At 30.2% G+C, this 15,080-nt stretch overlaps 8 protein-coding genes across 8 annotated transcripts; 5 read left to right on the forward strand and 3 right to left on the reverse strand.

Annotated features, from left to right (window-relative positions):
* OCA6 (protein-tyrosine-phosphatase) lies at positions 1-651 on the reverse strand (the record flags this gene model as incomplete). Its single annotated transcript, XM_020190087.1, has 1 exon — positions 1-651. The coding sequence occupies one exon, from the start codon at positions 649-651 to the stop codon at positions 1-3; it is 651 nt and encodes a 216-aa protein (XP_020049699.1).
* A 233-nt stretch (positions 652-884) lies between these two features.
* Positions 885-2,183, forward strand: DOS2 (Dos2p; the record flags this gene model as incomplete). The annotated part of the gene is made up of 1 exon (XM_020191399.1): positions 885-2,183. One exon carries the CDS (start codon positions 885-887, stop codon positions 2,181-2,183), a length of 1,299 nt encoding a protein of 432 aa, XP_020049700.1.
* A 375-nt stretch (positions 2,184-2,558) lies between these two features.
* DOA4 (ubiquitin-specific protease DOA4) lies at positions 2,559-5,973 on the reverse strand. The gene has a single exon (XM_020192210.1). It carries the CDS (start codon positions 5,952-5,954, stop codon positions 2,580-2,582), a length of 3,375 nt encoding a protein of 1,124 aa, XP_020049701.1. The 5' UTR covers positions 5,955-5,973; the 3' UTR covers positions 2,559-2,579.
* Positions 5,974-6,454: 481 nt separating this feature from the next.
* ASCRUDRAFT_30548 (Ran family GTP-binding nuclear protein) lies at positions 6,455-7,303 on the forward strand (the record flags this gene model as incomplete). The annotated part of the gene is made up of 2 exons (XM_020190195.1): positions 6,455-6,514; positions 6,719-7,303. 2 exons carry the CDS (start codon positions 6,455-6,457, stop codon positions 7,301-7,303), a joined length of 645 nt encoding a protein of 214 aa, XP_020049702.1.
* Positions 7,304-8,588: 1,285 nt separating this feature from the next.
* On the forward strand, positions 8,589-10,121 carry ASCRUDRAFT_67504 (uncharacterized protein; the record flags this gene model as incomplete). Its single annotated transcript, XM_020191400.1, has 1 exon — positions 8,589-10,121. The coding sequence occupies one exon, from the start codon at positions 8,589-8,591 to the stop codon at positions 10,119-10,121; it is 1,533 nt and encodes a 510-aa protein (XP_020049703.1).
* Positions 10,122-11,000: 879 nt separating this feature from the next.
* Positions 11,001-12,383, forward strand: ASCRUDRAFT_78511 (uncharacterized protein; the record flags this gene model as incomplete). Its single annotated transcript, XM_020194258.1, has 1 exon — positions 11,001-12,383. The coding sequence occupies one exon, from the start codon at positions 11,001-11,003 to the stop codon at positions 12,381-12,383; it is 1,383 nt and encodes a 460-aa protein (XP_020049704.1).
* An 863-nt stretch (positions 12,384-13,246) lies between these two features.
* On the forward strand, positions 13,247-13,912 carry EMI1 (Emi1p). The gene is made up of 2 exons (XM_020195015.1): positions 13,247-13,327; positions 13,414-13,912. The coding sequence occupies exons 1-2, from the start codon at positions 13,259-13,261 to the stop codon at positions 13,669-13,671; spliced, it is 327 nt and encodes a 108-aa protein (XP_020049705.1). The 5' UTR covers positions 13,247-13,258; the 3' UTR covers positions 13,672-13,912.
* ASCRUDRAFT_83360 (uncharacterized protein) lies at positions 13,414-14,812 on the reverse strand. Its single transcript, XM_020194841.1, has 2 exons — positions 14,579-14,812; positions 13,414-14,468 (listed from the first exon to the last, which is right to left on the reverse strand). The coding sequence occupies exons 1-2, from the start codon at positions 14,649-14,651 to the stop codon at positions 13,876-13,878; spliced, it is 666 nt and encodes a 221-aa protein (XP_020049706.1). The 5' UTR covers positions 14,652-14,812; the 3' UTR covers positions 13,414-13,875.
* Positions 14,813-15,080: the final 268 nt, after the last annotated feature.

Here is a 15,080-nt window from a genome sequence, read left to right on the forward strand (position 1 = left end):
CTATATAATATTTTTGATATCATCGTTTTCCCTTTCCTTTTCATTTCCATTCTCTTTCTGGCTTTTAATCAATTTGATGCTGAACGTATCCAACACTGTTTCCCTTGGAAAACCATTCCAAAATATCCAATTTATCTTATCTTCAGGCACAAAAATATCTCCCTCAAATTTCTCCACAAACGATCTATCTGCAAAATTAATTGTCGCAGAATAATTAATAAACTCATTAAAAATCGATACTGAAGACCAAAACGATATCTTCCTCAAACACGCAACTATCAAGCTTGTTATATGGCTTCCAGTAAGACAATGAATATACAATGGCGAGTAATCTGAGTTTATAATTATCTCAATGGCCTGAATCACTATCGAATAAGTAATGGGAACGTTTCTCTTCTTCCCCTTGCCCCCATCCTTGCTGCACTCGATATGAAGTAACTTGATATTTTGTTCTCGACAGAAATCTTGCAATGGTCTATCTGTTTTCTCTGTTATGGGACTAGGAATTAGCGATAGTATGTATTTCAACCTCAATCGTTTGAGAAACCGATAGTTGATGGGTCGTGGATAGGATCCTCGATATAGATTTGGCTGGAGAGCAGTAAATCTCAAGGGGGGAGTTATCAAATCGAGCACTCTGTCTTCTGGCATTGCTGTAGCTTGATAAGAACTCTCCTGGTGCACCACACTCAAACAGCAACTCAAACAGTAGATTAGCAGCAGATTAGCAGATTAGCAACAGCTTTGTTCGACCAACTCTTCAAAACAGCCCAATACGGATAAGCTCTGGCTCTTCTTTGCCGGCAATCCATTTTATCCTTTACAACGCCTAGAACCCTTTCACAACGAACATCTACACTCTTCTTTCTCGCTGCTCAATTACAATGGATATAATCTACGATAAGGTCCAAAACAACGTCGAGTCGTATTCTGCTGACTCTGGTGCTGTCACTGCTGATGTCTCTATTTCACACACTGCCCCAAAGCTTGATGAACCATCCCCCCCTTCCAAACCAGAGGTAGACTCTAAAACCCAGGAAATAAACCAAAAAACTGACGAACAGTTTGTAAAACTTGAGAAAACTGTGGAAAACACCTACAACTATATTGGATCTGCTTTTGGCAGCTTTTGGGGTAAAGTCAAAACAATTGAGATACCAAAGGACACCCAACAAAAGCTACAGGGCCTCAAATCAAATCTACCCGAATTAGTTAATCAGAAGAAAACACAGTTGGAGGAGCAAATTGGTAACTTGAAGCTTCAAGAGAAAATAAAAACAGCCCAAACAAATATATCTAGATCAATAAACCCACATGAATCCGAAGCCCAATCTGATACACAAACAAAAGAACAAACCCGAAATGTTGAAAACGTTGAAGAAGATAAGAACAATGATAAGAAAATGTTGGATATATTGGTCAAGACATCTGATGATTATTTGAACAGTTTGGATAAAGAACTTGAAAAAGTGGAAAGCAATATAGTCAAATATGCTTCAGCCTTTGGAAACTTCTTAAAGACATCGGTTATTGAGATCCAGCCTGAAGAAAAAAATATTGATGAAAGATTAAAAAAAGCCACTCATGGCACTGAGTTGAATGATATAGAAGCAGATATCTTGTTTAATGTTCCTGAAAATTTATCAACTCAAATCAATGCCACAAGAACTGAAGCTCAAATTAATACACTACATACTTCTCAAGATTTATATATAACTGAAGCAATTGATGAAGATTATCATGACTTTAAAAAATCTTTTCATATTCAAAACGAGACTGATGAAATATCTGCTCTATTAAAAAAATATCCCAACTTGCAAAATTTAATGTCCTCAATTGTTCCTACTAAGGTTACCTACGAAGAATTTTGGTCTCGTTATTTTTTTATGAAAAATCAAATCACAAATCAAGAAAAACACAGAAAGGCTTTATTACAAAATACAACAACTGATGATGAAGAAGATTTCGATTGGGGCGATGATGATGAAGATGACGAGTATAATGATAAAACCAATAAAACAGATAAACCAGGAAAAACAGATAAAACAGATAAAACAGACAAAATTGAGAAGACAGATGATACTGATGCTTCCAAAAAACCATTTACTAATGAGGGGACGAAACCACCTAAAAAAGGTTATCAAAAAGATATTGACACTGATGATGATGATGACTGGGAGTAAATATACTCAATTTTATTATGTTTTTTTTTCAGCAATTGTTTTTTATCTTCTTATATTCCTATATTTTGATGCTTTTTGTCTTTTTTTAGTTTTGGAAAAATTCTTTTAAGTTATTTGTATAAAAAATTTAAATAGAATCTAGTGACGAAACATTGATTAATTTTAAATAAATGAAAAATAATGAAAAAAGCGAAGTAAAACACATGTAACAGTCTTAACAAAAAATTAAAGAAGGTATTTATTAAAACAAAAAAACGAAGCTTAAAATGGATGCAAAGACAGTAAAATCAAAACAACTTTTACAATAAGAAAAGATTAAAAAAGGATTAAAAAAATAAAATAAAATAAAATAAAATAAAATAAATTAATATAAAACTCCTTGCAATTTCTTTGTTTTTAATAAACTCTTGAATAAAATAGTACATATGCATTACTGTTAACAGTATTCAATGAATCTTGATTCTTCAAAACCCTTGTATCATCAAAAAAACACCATCCTTTTTTAGCTCCTCTGTAAACAAAATTAGTGTAATGACCTCCTCTCAAATTACCACTATGGTTAATAACACCATAAAGTTTATATTTGAAAGGTGGAACTTGCCCTCTTTGTTGAAAGTTTTTCAATTTCTCATTATCAGACTCACTTTCAATTTTGGGCCAATACTTTGTTAAATCTAATTCTAATGGATAGGAAATAAGTTTATTAATTTTTTCAAAGTTTTCAAATGCTAAATTGTAGTTAACTTTGAATCTTTTAAAGTGAACTATTAATATTTTTGGTAGCATTGTGATTTTGAGAAATTTTGTTGATTTTTGAAAAGATTTACAATGGGGACATTTCCATTTATTATCACCATCTAATAACTCAACTTTTAAAAATTCTTGGAAACAATCTTCAATTGATATATCCTGTTTATATTCAGGTAAGGGCAAACTTAATATTGAAAAGGACTGGTACGTCGTTGAAGTATTAAAACAGGTTAAACATTTCAACCTACTTAAATATTGACCTTGAAATATGTCAACTATTGCACTAAAATCTGTTTTTAAATACCTTTCCCATTCTATTGCTGAGGCGATTTTGATCGATAATGTTTCTCTTCTCTTTTCATCTTCCTCAGTTAATTGAGGCATTCTTTCATGATCACCACATTCATTCAAATCTTCATGTAATCCATCTAGTAAAAAAGTTAAAAATTCCTGACAATCTTGCTGTTCAGTGCCTTTAAACTCAGGTCTTAAGGAACCAATTATTTGTTTAAAAAAAGCTGGTCTAACATAAGAGTCATTATTACTATATAACAATTTAATCAAGTTATAATAATTTTTAGCTAAAACGCCCTTAGAACCTAATTTACTGTTGACATTTATATGTTGAAGATAAGAACGATCAAGAAAAATATTGGATAGAGATACAGTTCCAGAAAGACATTGCAAAACACAATTCATGTAGCAGGTATTTCCGAGGTTTTCCAACCCTCCAGTATAGTCCAGTTGATGTGGCAATAACGATTTAGTTAGTTGCAAATTGGAATTAATTTGGCTGATTGAAGTTATTGCAGGAGAGTATATTGCAGGTTGAGGTTTTTGCAAACTTGGGAAAGAAGGCAAATACGATGTAGATTGAGTTCTTTTTAAATCAATGCTATTAGAATTACTAAAACCATTTGGGATTTTATTATTATAACCATTAATTGATGTTGAGCCTGGAAGTGAGTTTTTATTGGAAGGGTTGAACGAAAATCTATTTGTTCGAGTATTTGAAATGGTTTTTGTAAGACTATTGACGTTATTTGCATTGTTTCCAGCATGACCATTAGAAGGATTATCATTATTATTATTATTATTATTATTATTATTATTATTATTATTATTATTAAAAATAAAACCGTTTGTCTTTTTAGTAGACTGTTGTTGTTGAGGGAAATAGGAATAATTCAAGTCATTATTTGGTAGTTTTAAATTATATAAAGATTGATCATTAAATTCTGAAGGACCTGTTCTTGAACTATTTAAACGATCACCAAATGCATTTGGGTAGTTAATTTCATTGAATGATTTGACAGTTGAATAAGAGGATGATGTTTTTGTTTGAGATAGGTATGGAGAATGGTTGCTATTTAAACTATTATTTGTGAAATCGTTTATTAGGTTGAGACTTGAATTACTGTTGTTATTACTATAGTTATCATTGCTAATAATATTTGTGCTATCATTGTACATTAGGTTAGAAAAATCATCAACCTGATTATCATCCATTATAAAATCGGATGGATTCTCAAAATTCATTAATGAAGCTGATGAAGTCTTTCTAAAATGGGAAGGTCTTGAAGGTAATTTTTCTGGAATTAAAATAGTTTCAACTTTTTGTTTTGAAACATGATCAGAACCAAAAGTTTTAAACCATTCTTCAAAGCCACCATTAAGTAGAATTGGAGGGTGTTTTAAGGGCTTTGAAAAGGATTTTTTAGTTAATAATATGTATAACTTTTTGAAATAAGTTGGTAATGAGGGATCGTATAATATACTTTTTGATATATCAAAATTATAATTTTTGGTAACAGAATAAGAATCATCATAAAATAGTACTAATTGGAACAAATTTCTTTGGGAGAACAATAATTGTTCAAAAGATGGATTTATTAGCAAGGAACTTTCTAGAGCTTTATCATCTTTAAGATTTGAGCTGATTGAAAAGGGTTCGATGCATAAGATATTTTTAAAAAGGATATGAGAATTGTTAAAGCTTTTTCTTGATCTGATATCCAATATTAAGATTAAATTAGATAGCTCTTTTATATTCATTAGACGAAATAAATCTATTGGTTGAATATATGAAGTCTTATAGAATGGGTCAAACTCTTTTAAAAAATCCGGGGAAATATTTGATAAAGAATTTGAGTCAAGATTTAATAGTTTATCAGGAGGCATGGGAGATGGAGATCTTGATCTATAGTTTATTCTAAGTTTTTTGACTTCCAAGTTATTTGATCTAGGAGGCAAGGGGAGAGAGAGACGAGATGAAGGAGATGAATTTGAGGAGTTATTAGTTTTGACATTAGGATTAGTAATAGTATTATCATTTAGGATATTATTGTTGGTACTAGTACCATTATTATTAAACTTAGCATTAGCATTAGCATTAGCATTGCCATTAATAGAGATATTATTGATTGCACGAACAAGAGTATTATTTTTATTCGTGTCATTGTTGATGGTGGTAACTCTATTATCAGCATTATTTATATCAATAATACTATTATTTGGAGTAAAGTTTGAGACCTTTAGCTTGTTAAATCTTTGAATCAAGTCATTATGGGTAGATTGAAAAGTATTTAGCTGCAATCTGTTGATATTGAGGATTTCCAAATAGATATTTTGTATATTGACCTCTTGTTTATGAAGATGCTTTTGTAGATCAATATAAACACCGATTATCTCATCAGTCTTATTGGCTTTGGAGTTGGTGCTATTGCCATTTTCCTCATCCAACTGCTGAGAAATCAAGTCAAGTATTTTCTTTGAGGTGTAGTAAGATATATATATGTTTTCAATGGCCTTTATGTAGTCCTGATTTTCACTGAGGTTTGATGGAGATAAGCTATTATCGTTGGCTTTGTTCTTTTGATACAGATATACTTTGAGGTTCAAGTTGTATGTTTCCTGGTATTTCAAGGCCTTTTCGATCTTGTCAAGAAGCGACAAATCAAGGATCTTGAAGGCACTGATAAATGAATCAACGAGATTGTTTAGTTCATTGACTGTCTTCATATTGTCATTTTAGTGGAATAGCTTCAGTTGATCAAGATAAAGAGCTGTGTTTGGTGATTATATCGTCACTGAGCTGGGGATCCCGATATCTCAGGTCCTGCCGGTCGAAAGAGAAGCAAGCCACGTGTACACTTGATAGCACCCGGGGTGGTTAGTCACGCGACGCACTCAAGCTGTCCGGTATGTGGCTAAGACAGAGTTTTGACCAGTATCTGGCGTGTGCGCACCGCTCGCTTTGTGCTGTGTACACCTCTAGCACGTGATCCCCTGCCAAAGGCGCAAGAAAATTTTTTGTATGGGCTCTCCTAACTCTGTGTGCTATATTACTATGGATGTATGTGTTTTTGTTTTCTTTTCAACTAATTTTTTTTTCTTTCAGTCAATTTTTTAGTTAGACTGATTTCATATAAATAATTCAACTATCTATCTGATTATTTATTATACTATATCTATCCTATTTCTTTCTTGTTTCTTTCTGTCTTACAATCAATCAATTCAAAATGAGTGGAGAAATTCCAACCTTTAAATTAGTTTTAGTTGGTGATGGTGGTACCGGTAAAGTATGTATTAGATATGAAATATAATTTATTTCATTCTAATTTTTTTTATCTTTCTCTGTTTGGTTTTCTCTTTATTTTTCTGTTTTTTTTAGAGTTTTCATCTTGAGTTTTTATCCTGAATTTTCATTTTTAGGGATTTTGTTTATTTTGTTTAGTAAGCTGTTGATACTAACAAACTCCTTTTTATTTTCATTTTCAATCTAGACCACTTTTGTTAAACGTCATTTAACTGGTGAATTTGAAAAAAAATATATTGCTACACTAGGTGTTGAAGTCCATCCATTAAAATTTTTCACTAATTGTGGTGAAATCAAATTTGATGTTTGGGATACTGCTGGTCAAGAAAAATTTGGTGGTTTAAGAGATGGTTATTATATTAATGGTCAATGTGGTATTATTATGTTTGATGTCACCTCAAGAATTACTTATAAAAATGTTCCAAACTGGCACAGAGATTTAGTTCGTGTTTGCGAAAATATTCCAATTGTTCTTTGTGGTAACAAAGTCGATGTGAAAGAAAGAAAAGTTAAAGCTAAAACTATTACTTTCCATAGAAAGAAGAATTTACAATATTACGATATTTCTGCTAAATCAAATTATAACTTTGAAAAACCATTTTTATGGTTAGCAAGAAAATTAGCTGGTAATGCTCAATTAGATTTTGTTGCTTCTCCTGCCTTAGCTCCTCCAGAAATTACTGTTGATGGAAAATTAATGCAACAATATCAAAATGAACTTGACCAAGCTTCTGCTATGCCTTTACCTGATGAAGATGACGCTGATTTATAATATAGCTGACCTTTCACCAAGCTTCTCATTGAATTTTTCACCACTTCAATTAATTTATAACTTATAACTTATAATCTATGTCAAGTTTCAAACAAAAATCTACAATTCTTAATGGTTGATTAATGATGGTCTAAAATGGTCAATCAAAATCACTAATCAATTATAATCAATTATCAATACAATTACTACAATTTGTAATATCCTTGTGAATCCAATTTAATTAAAATTATTTAAATAATTACAACAATTACAATAATTACAATAAAAAACAGTGAATCAATAAAATTTAATTACAACAATTTTCTTTTAACGTACGATACATTTTCTCTCTTACCTTCAATATATCTTATTTATTTTATTCTACTTTCCTTTCCTCTACATTATTTAATTTTATCCTATTTTATCTTATTTTATCCTATTTGTTCGATCTATTTCTTATTTTATTATCTTTTTCTTATCTCCCCTTTTTAGCAAATCTCTGCCCAAAATTAAATCTTCCATCTTTATTTTTCGACCGAATCTCCTTTTTTCAATAAATCCACATTTCTTCCATTAAACCTTTCTACCTACAGTCTATATAATATCAACTCATACTCCTAAACAATTAATTGCCCCCAGATCCCTCTTTTTGCTCGTTTCTCCTTCGTCTCTCCGAAAGTGGCGACTTTTCAAACAGTTTTTTGCTGTTAACTTTTCATGCACGTGTCCATTTTTCTTTTTCGAGATCTGATCTTTTTTCTTTGTCTTTATTGCGAATTTTCGTGAGAGAGCAAAAGAGTGTGATTCCATAGAACTGATAAAATCGATTGATTGATGATTAATGTTGAGTGGTTATATTGAGAATTGCTAAAAATGAGCTATTGATTAAAATTGATTACAATTGACGGTCATGGTTTTTGGTATCGGCGCTTAGTCTGATTGTAAGGTCTGTTTAGCGTATCTGATGAATTTAGTCGTAACCATCAAGAAGAATTTTTTGATTTAATGGATAATATTTATTAGAATTTGAAGAGGGCTTGGTGGTTTTGAGAAATTGTGAGTTTGAGGTTGTTATTTTTTCGATTTCTTTGTTGAAAAGAGTTTTATGGGCATGATTTCAATAGAATAAAGATGATTTTCGAATCACAAAAGCAAATAATTTAAATGGGTTTTTTTAATTTATCTTTTGGTTGCATCTCTTGATTTTATCTCTTGATCTTATATTTGGTTTGATTTATAAATTGAATGGTTTTATAATTGCTGATTGATAATACTTTTTTTTAAAAAAAATTTACTAAATTGATGAATGAGTTTCATTATACCAATTTCATTAGCATTTTGTTTTACATCAATAACATTTTCAATAATCACTTCGCATTATTCCAAAAAATACGATAAATTATTAATTGATTATAACGATGATAATTTATCATTATCAATAAACCCCAAGATTTTATCGATAATTACACTAAAAAGTGACAATAAAAGAAAAGATAAAAACATAGTTAATATTTTTGTTGATACTATTAAAGAAAATGGAAAAAGTCATAAAATTAGATATACGTTGGAGAAGAATGATTATTTGCCATATATTTGGTTTTTAATTGATAATTATAATAATGAGAATAATGAAGATAATACTGAAAATAATATTGAAAATAAGAAAATAATTGCTGTTATTAATTTTAAGAGTAATAAGAATAAAGATATAGTTTCAATTATTTTTGATAAGAAGTATTCTAATGAAAATGAGTACTATAATTTTATGAATAATAATACTGAAGATAATACTGATAATAACGAAAAAAACTTTTGTGTAATGAAGTTCAAAGAGGCTAAGACACATTTGAATGATTATATTAAATTTCGAAAGATTTTTACAAGTGATACTAATGATGGTATTAATGATAATGGTATTAATGATAATAATAATAAAAATAAAAATAAAAGTAAAAGATGTTTTAATGATAACTATGAGTATAGATGGATGAATAATAGCAAATATTTAGAAAAATATTCCAATGAATTTGAGAATTTGTTTGAGGATAATGAATACAATTATAAGTTAAAACAATCAAGAAATTTAAGAAAATTTTTTGAAAAAAAGAAAAACAATATGGAAAAGGAAAACAACAGTACTAAAGATATTATTATCCATGAGAGAGTCGCATTGGCTATAAACTTCTTGAGTAAAGAAGATGTTGATGGAATTGGTACAGCGAAAAAAGTCATGATGAATAAAAAAAAAGATAAAAGAAAGATCAAGATCAAGAAAAAGAAAAAGAAGAAAAATACAAATTGCCAAAATGTAAAAAATAGAAAGGGATTTCTAGATAATAGAAATAAATGGAAAAATCTCCTTCATTTTAAAGTGATTTTTAATTCTAATAAAATTGATATAATCGAATTGATTATAAGTTGTTTTATTTCAATTATTAGAGATTGGAGAAGAAGAAATAAAATTGACTCGAAAAGAAATTTAATATTAAAAAATAGAATAAAAGAATGGGAGGCAATGAATTATTTTGTGAATTATAAAGAAAATGCTAGATTAAATGATAGCGATAATAGAGAAATTATAAGGGTCACTGCTGATAATAGCAGACAAATTGAGTATCTCAATCCAGTGAAAAGAAATGCTGTAAAAGTAGATGGAGATACGAACAATGGAAGCACAGCAGCCGAAACAACCTTCAAACTGCACAAAAAAAAGATAAACGATCTCTTGTTTCGACACTACGGAAGCAGCAGCAATTCTAACGAGAAAAAAGTTCTGCGAAGAAGACTCAGAGCACTAATCAGCAGCAGAAGCAGGACCGGCGGATGCGTAGGGGTCTAGACCGGCAATTCAAAAGAACCTGGGTGGCGGGTGCAACCAATCACGGCGCACGTTACTGCAGACACGCATACCCGTTTACGCGGGCCTCAAGCAAAAAAGGAGAGCGCAATGTATCCACCAATCAGCGCGTGCAAAAAGCAAGGTCGGCCAACCGCCAGTGCGTTGTCAGACAGTACTGCGCATAATCGGCAGGGGCCGCCAATCGGGGAGAGTGAAAATTTGCTGGAGCCGAGTTAACAGTTGAAGCTGGGGGATTTGGAGGATTTGGTGGATGTGGCGCCGGAACCGGATGGTCTGCTGTTCTTCTCTTTCGTCTCTTTCGCCTTTTTCTTCTGCTTCTTCTGCTTTTTCTGCTTTTTCTTGCTCTTCTTTTGCTTCTCCTTTGTTTTGTTCTGCTCGCAACAGCTGTTTACTTTCTGTTTCTGGATTGGGTCTCTATCTCTAGGTCTATTTTACTCACCTCGTATCTCGCTTCAAGACTCTAGGTCCTCTTTGTCTTGTTTCTATTTTTTCTTGGTGTTTTGGTTCTTTTGCTGTCAACAGTTTTATATCCACTTCCTGAACCATTTCTAAACAATTCCTAAACCCTTCCTGAAAGAACATTTGTTGTGAAAAGAACAGACTCTCTTCTCCTTTGTTTATTAGAGTCTCATACAAATAGTATATCTTAACCTCATATTTATTTTCTTTTCTGACTTATTCACATCGCTTTCACACTTTCACTCTCTATTTTTGTCTTTCTTCTATCCTTTTGTTTTTGTTCCATTCTACCATTCTTTGTTCTTTGTTTTTTTATTTTTTCTTTATTTTTCGTGTTCTTGTTCTTTTTTTTGTTTTCTATTAATTTCAGTCGCTTTTCTTCTGGTTTTTGGTCTCAATATGGACCCAAATTTTTACACCTCTCAACTTCAAAAAGATGCTCAATCTTACTCCAGAGACACCATAACATGCCCCTTCTCTTTTCAAATTGATTTAATTGACAAAGCCTTATTTGATTATCGTCATAACAAAAGATTTAACAATACTAATAATTCTGCTCTTAATAACACCAATACCATAAAAACTAAAAATTACCACTCAAATAATCAAAATAACAATAACATTAATAATAACAACAACAATAATAATAGCCAACGTTATCTTAACAAGAAAAAGTCTTATAACCAAATTAAGATCCAACAACAAAACTATTATAATCAAAATAATAGTCATAATAATAATAATAATAATAATAATTTTCATTTGACTTCAAATAATAATCGTTACGTCTCTCAACCAATTCAATCAACTACTTATAACAATAATAATAATTTCATTAACACTAATTATCCTAACAACTATTCTAACAATTATGTCAATAATTATTCCCCTGTCCAAAACCATTTCCAATTCCAAAATAATTATTTGAGTCAAAGTCGTGTTGTTTCTCATCAATTATCAAATCAATCTTTAAATGGCTTTAATCCATCTCCTACTCTTTCCTCTTCTCAATTCCCTTATCTTTCTCATCAATCCTCTAACCCTCAATTGACTTCAAATTCCTCTATTAATACTAATATTACCAATAATATCAATAATGCTAATAATATTACTACTAATAACAGCTATAACAATAATTATAACAATTACAATTCTGTCATGTCAAATTATAACAGCAATCTTACCCAATTATCAATCCCCGAAAATAAGTTACCTTTTTCCTTTTCTTCCTCTTTTTCCTCATCTTCAGGTAATTCGGCTAATTCGGCTAATTCGGCTAATTCGGCTGATTCAATTAATTCAACTAATTCATCAAATTCAACAAATTCAATCTTAAACTTGAATTCATCTTTTAACTCAATTCCCACTTCTACCTCGAATTTTTCCTCAAATTCTTCAAAATCCTTGAACTTTTCTTCAAATTCTTCTTTAAACTCTTCTTTAAACTCCTCTTCGAATTCTTCTTTAAATTCTAATTCAACAAGTCCAAAATCCGACTTGTTTTTATTAAATCAAAATTATCAAACATTAAATAATGATTATAATAATTTAAACTCTTCAAATTCAATTACCGCTAATTCAACTACTTCAATTAGCACCATTGTTGATTCTACTTCTACTTCTAGTTCTAATTCTAATTCTAATTTTACTAATGCTGTTCCTTCTTGCGAATCTTTTTCTTTAGGTTTTAATGTTTTAAAATCTGGTTGTGACAATTCAAAATTAAATCTTGGTTGGTTAAAAGTTTGGGGTACAAATGAAATGACTACTACTTGGGGTTAATTACTTTTTTTTTTCTGCTTATTTTATTTGGTTTCAAAATATAATATAAAGATTTTAGTATCCTTTTTTTTATTTTATTTTTATTAACTTTTTTTTATTCATTGAATTATTTGTTTTTCGTATTGGATGATTTTATTATTTTTTTCCTTTATTTATTTATATTATTTCAAAAGAAAAAAAAAATATGTATTTTAAATTAAAATCATAAAAAAAAAACTGGAAAAAAAAAAAATTAAAAAAATCAAAAAAAAATACTATGTTATTATAATTGTGTTTGCATTAGTTACATTTTTGTTTAATTATTTAATTAATGAGCTATGAGTTTTTTTAAAGAAAAATATTACTTATAATTATCTATTATTTATTATTATTTATTATTATTTATTATTATTATTTATTATTATTATTATTTATTAAGTTGCTTTCTTGGTTGATTATCAGTGTTTTATTGTTGTATTGTTTTATTGTTTTATTATTTTTTTATTATTTCATTTTATTGGTTAAAATTTATAAACATTTGAGAATTGACATTAAAAGTAAAAGTAAAAGTAAAAGTAAAAGTAAAAGTGAAAATAAAGGTGAAATTGAAAGTGAAAATCAAGCATTTTCAAATAATTTATTTATATAGTTTATATAGTTTATATAGTTATATAATTTATATAATTAAATGAATTAATTTTCAATAGTGAAAGACTAAAGCTGATTGGCTGATGAAGTGTGTATGTTAATGTATAGAAACGCTATCGTAAGTATAAATAAGTATGCATATCACATGACTTATTTTTCAAAAGTCAAAGAAGATATGATTGAATAACAGATTTTGATGAGGTGAATAAGAATAAGAATAAGAATAAAAATAAGAAAGTGTGTAGATAATGAGTTTGATAACAAAGAAGGGAGAAGGGAAAAGTGATTTTAAGTCTGAAGATTTAGAAGCATATCCAGTAAGTTTGATATATTTAGTTATATGTGTATGGATGTAAATTGAAAATTTTGAAAATTGAAAATACTAATTAAGAATGGTGAATAGAGTGAGATGTCATGTTTAACAGCATTTGACGATTTATTTCAGTGTTATTCGGTTGTTGGACAGTTTCGAAATGTTTATAGATATGGGGAGATTGATTATTGTAATAGTCAGCTGGAGAAGTTTAAATTTTGTTTAAAGAATTCTATAAATTCAGAAGATATTAAAAAACGAAACATTCAGTTGTTTTATAAGGAGAAATTGATGATGAAGAAGCAAGAGGGAAGTAGCGAGGATATATGGAAGTTGAGAGAAATATAAGAAACGTAAGAAACGTAAGAAACAAGAATTTATTAGAACTAGAATAAAGGAAAGAGAACAAAGGAAAGAGTATAAAAAATTTTAAATGTAGGTGTATATATATATATGTATATATAAGAGAGAGTGAATGGGTGTATAGATAGTTTATTTTCAGTCTAATAGGTTAAGATTCGGATATTTTAGATAGATAAATAGATAGATAGATTAATCTTCATGAGGATCATCATCTTCTTCTTCACCTTCAGTTGTTGTAGCAGATAGAGATCTTTCAATTTGTGATTTCATATCAACTGCATGGACCATTTCAATTAGTTCTATTGATTCGTAAAGGCACATTTTGAATTTTAGTTTGTCGTAGGAGGAAAAGGTTTTACAGTATTTTTGCATTAGGTTGTTTGTGAAATCTTCTCTTTGGCTCAAATCATCATTGACCGAGTTGTTATCGATGTATTCGCTGAATTCGTTTTCAAATTCTTTGAGTTCTTTGACGACGAATATGTCTGATTTAAAGTTTCTAAAGTCTATGCTGAACCAGTCTTTTAGAATTTTGTAGTTTAAAAAGTACTGCAATTCTACCGGTTCGATCATTTCGTCAAGAGACAAGTTAGAGGAGTTTGATCTGCCAGAAGAAGAGTTTGAAGGGTTTAGTTTGTAGATTATATTTGAAAAGATCCGTTTCCAGTAGTTATCTTGTTTAGACAAATTTGCTCTTAAAAAGGGCTTATAGAAGAGGATATCTTGATAAACGTGAAAATTAATTAAATCTAGATCATGATTTAATTTATTATTTTTTGATTCTTTCAATAAGAAAAGGAAAAAGGAAAAAAAAAGAAGAAAAAAGAGAGTTAGTGAGTTATTTTGAGGAGAGGAGTTTGGATAATGGGAGAGAGATGATAATGGGACATACTGTCGGTTAAATAGTTATACAAGTAGTAGCTCCCTACTATTGTTATTACGGTGAATATGATTGTAAGAAGCATTGTATGGGAGTATGAGGAAATAAGATATAATATAGAGAGCAGAGGTGGATGAGGAAAGTGGAAGTAGGCTGCTTGATGGAGAATTCTAATGAGTTACAGAGGGAGAGTGGTGAGGTGAGAATGAATTGAGTTGGGTATTAAAGTTTCTTCGTTAGGCAAAACGATTATATGTGGATTGATCAGTGAGCAAGAAGAAAATGAGGAAAAAAACACATGGCGTTGAGATGTCAAAACAAGGAGCTGGACCACCGAGAGAGTACCGCATCGCTGGTACGTGCGTGAGAGAAGCAGACACACTGCAGCACGCGGTGATCTGCGCTTAGCAAACCGTCAGGGTGGTGCCCTGACATATGCCCCTATCCGCAGACTGCCAGTTAGCACTGTTGCGAAGAGAGGCGGGCGAGCAACCCACAACATGCCGAGCAGTGG

The sequence above is a fragment of the Ascoidea rubescens genome, assembly GCF_001661345.1.
Source record: "Ascoidea rubescens DSM 1968 unplaced genomic scaffold ASCRUscaffold_1, whole genome shotgun sequence".
Lineage (NCBI taxonomy): Eukaryota > Fungi > Ascomycota > Saccharomycetes > Ascoideales > Ascoideaceae > Ascoidea > Ascoidea rubescens.

What these genes read in the sequence shown, in the direction of transcription:
- DOA4 (XM_020192210.1), bottom strand. Translation starts at nt 5,954, where the DNA reads ATGAAGACAGTCAATGAACTAAACAATCTCGTTGATTCATTTATCAGT.
- EMI1 (XM_020195015.1), top strand. Translation starts at nt 13,259, where the DNA reads ATGAGTTTGATAACAAAGAAGGGAGAAGGGAAAAGTGATTTTAAGTCT. An exon ending in AAGATTTAGAAGCATATCCA is followed by an intron (nt 13,328 to 13,413) that starts GTAAGTTTGATA and finishes AATGGTGAATAG; the next exon opens with AGTGAGATGTCATGTTTAAC.
- ASCRUDRAFT_83360 (XM_020194841.1), bottom strand. Translation starts at nt 14,651, where the DNA reads ATGCTTCTTACAATCATATTCACCGTAATAACAATAGTAGGGAGCTAC. An exon ending in GTATAACTATTTAACCGACA is followed by an intron (nt 14,469 to 14,578) that starts GTATGTCCCATT and finishes TCTTATTGAAAG; the next exon opens with AATCAAAAAATAATAAATTA.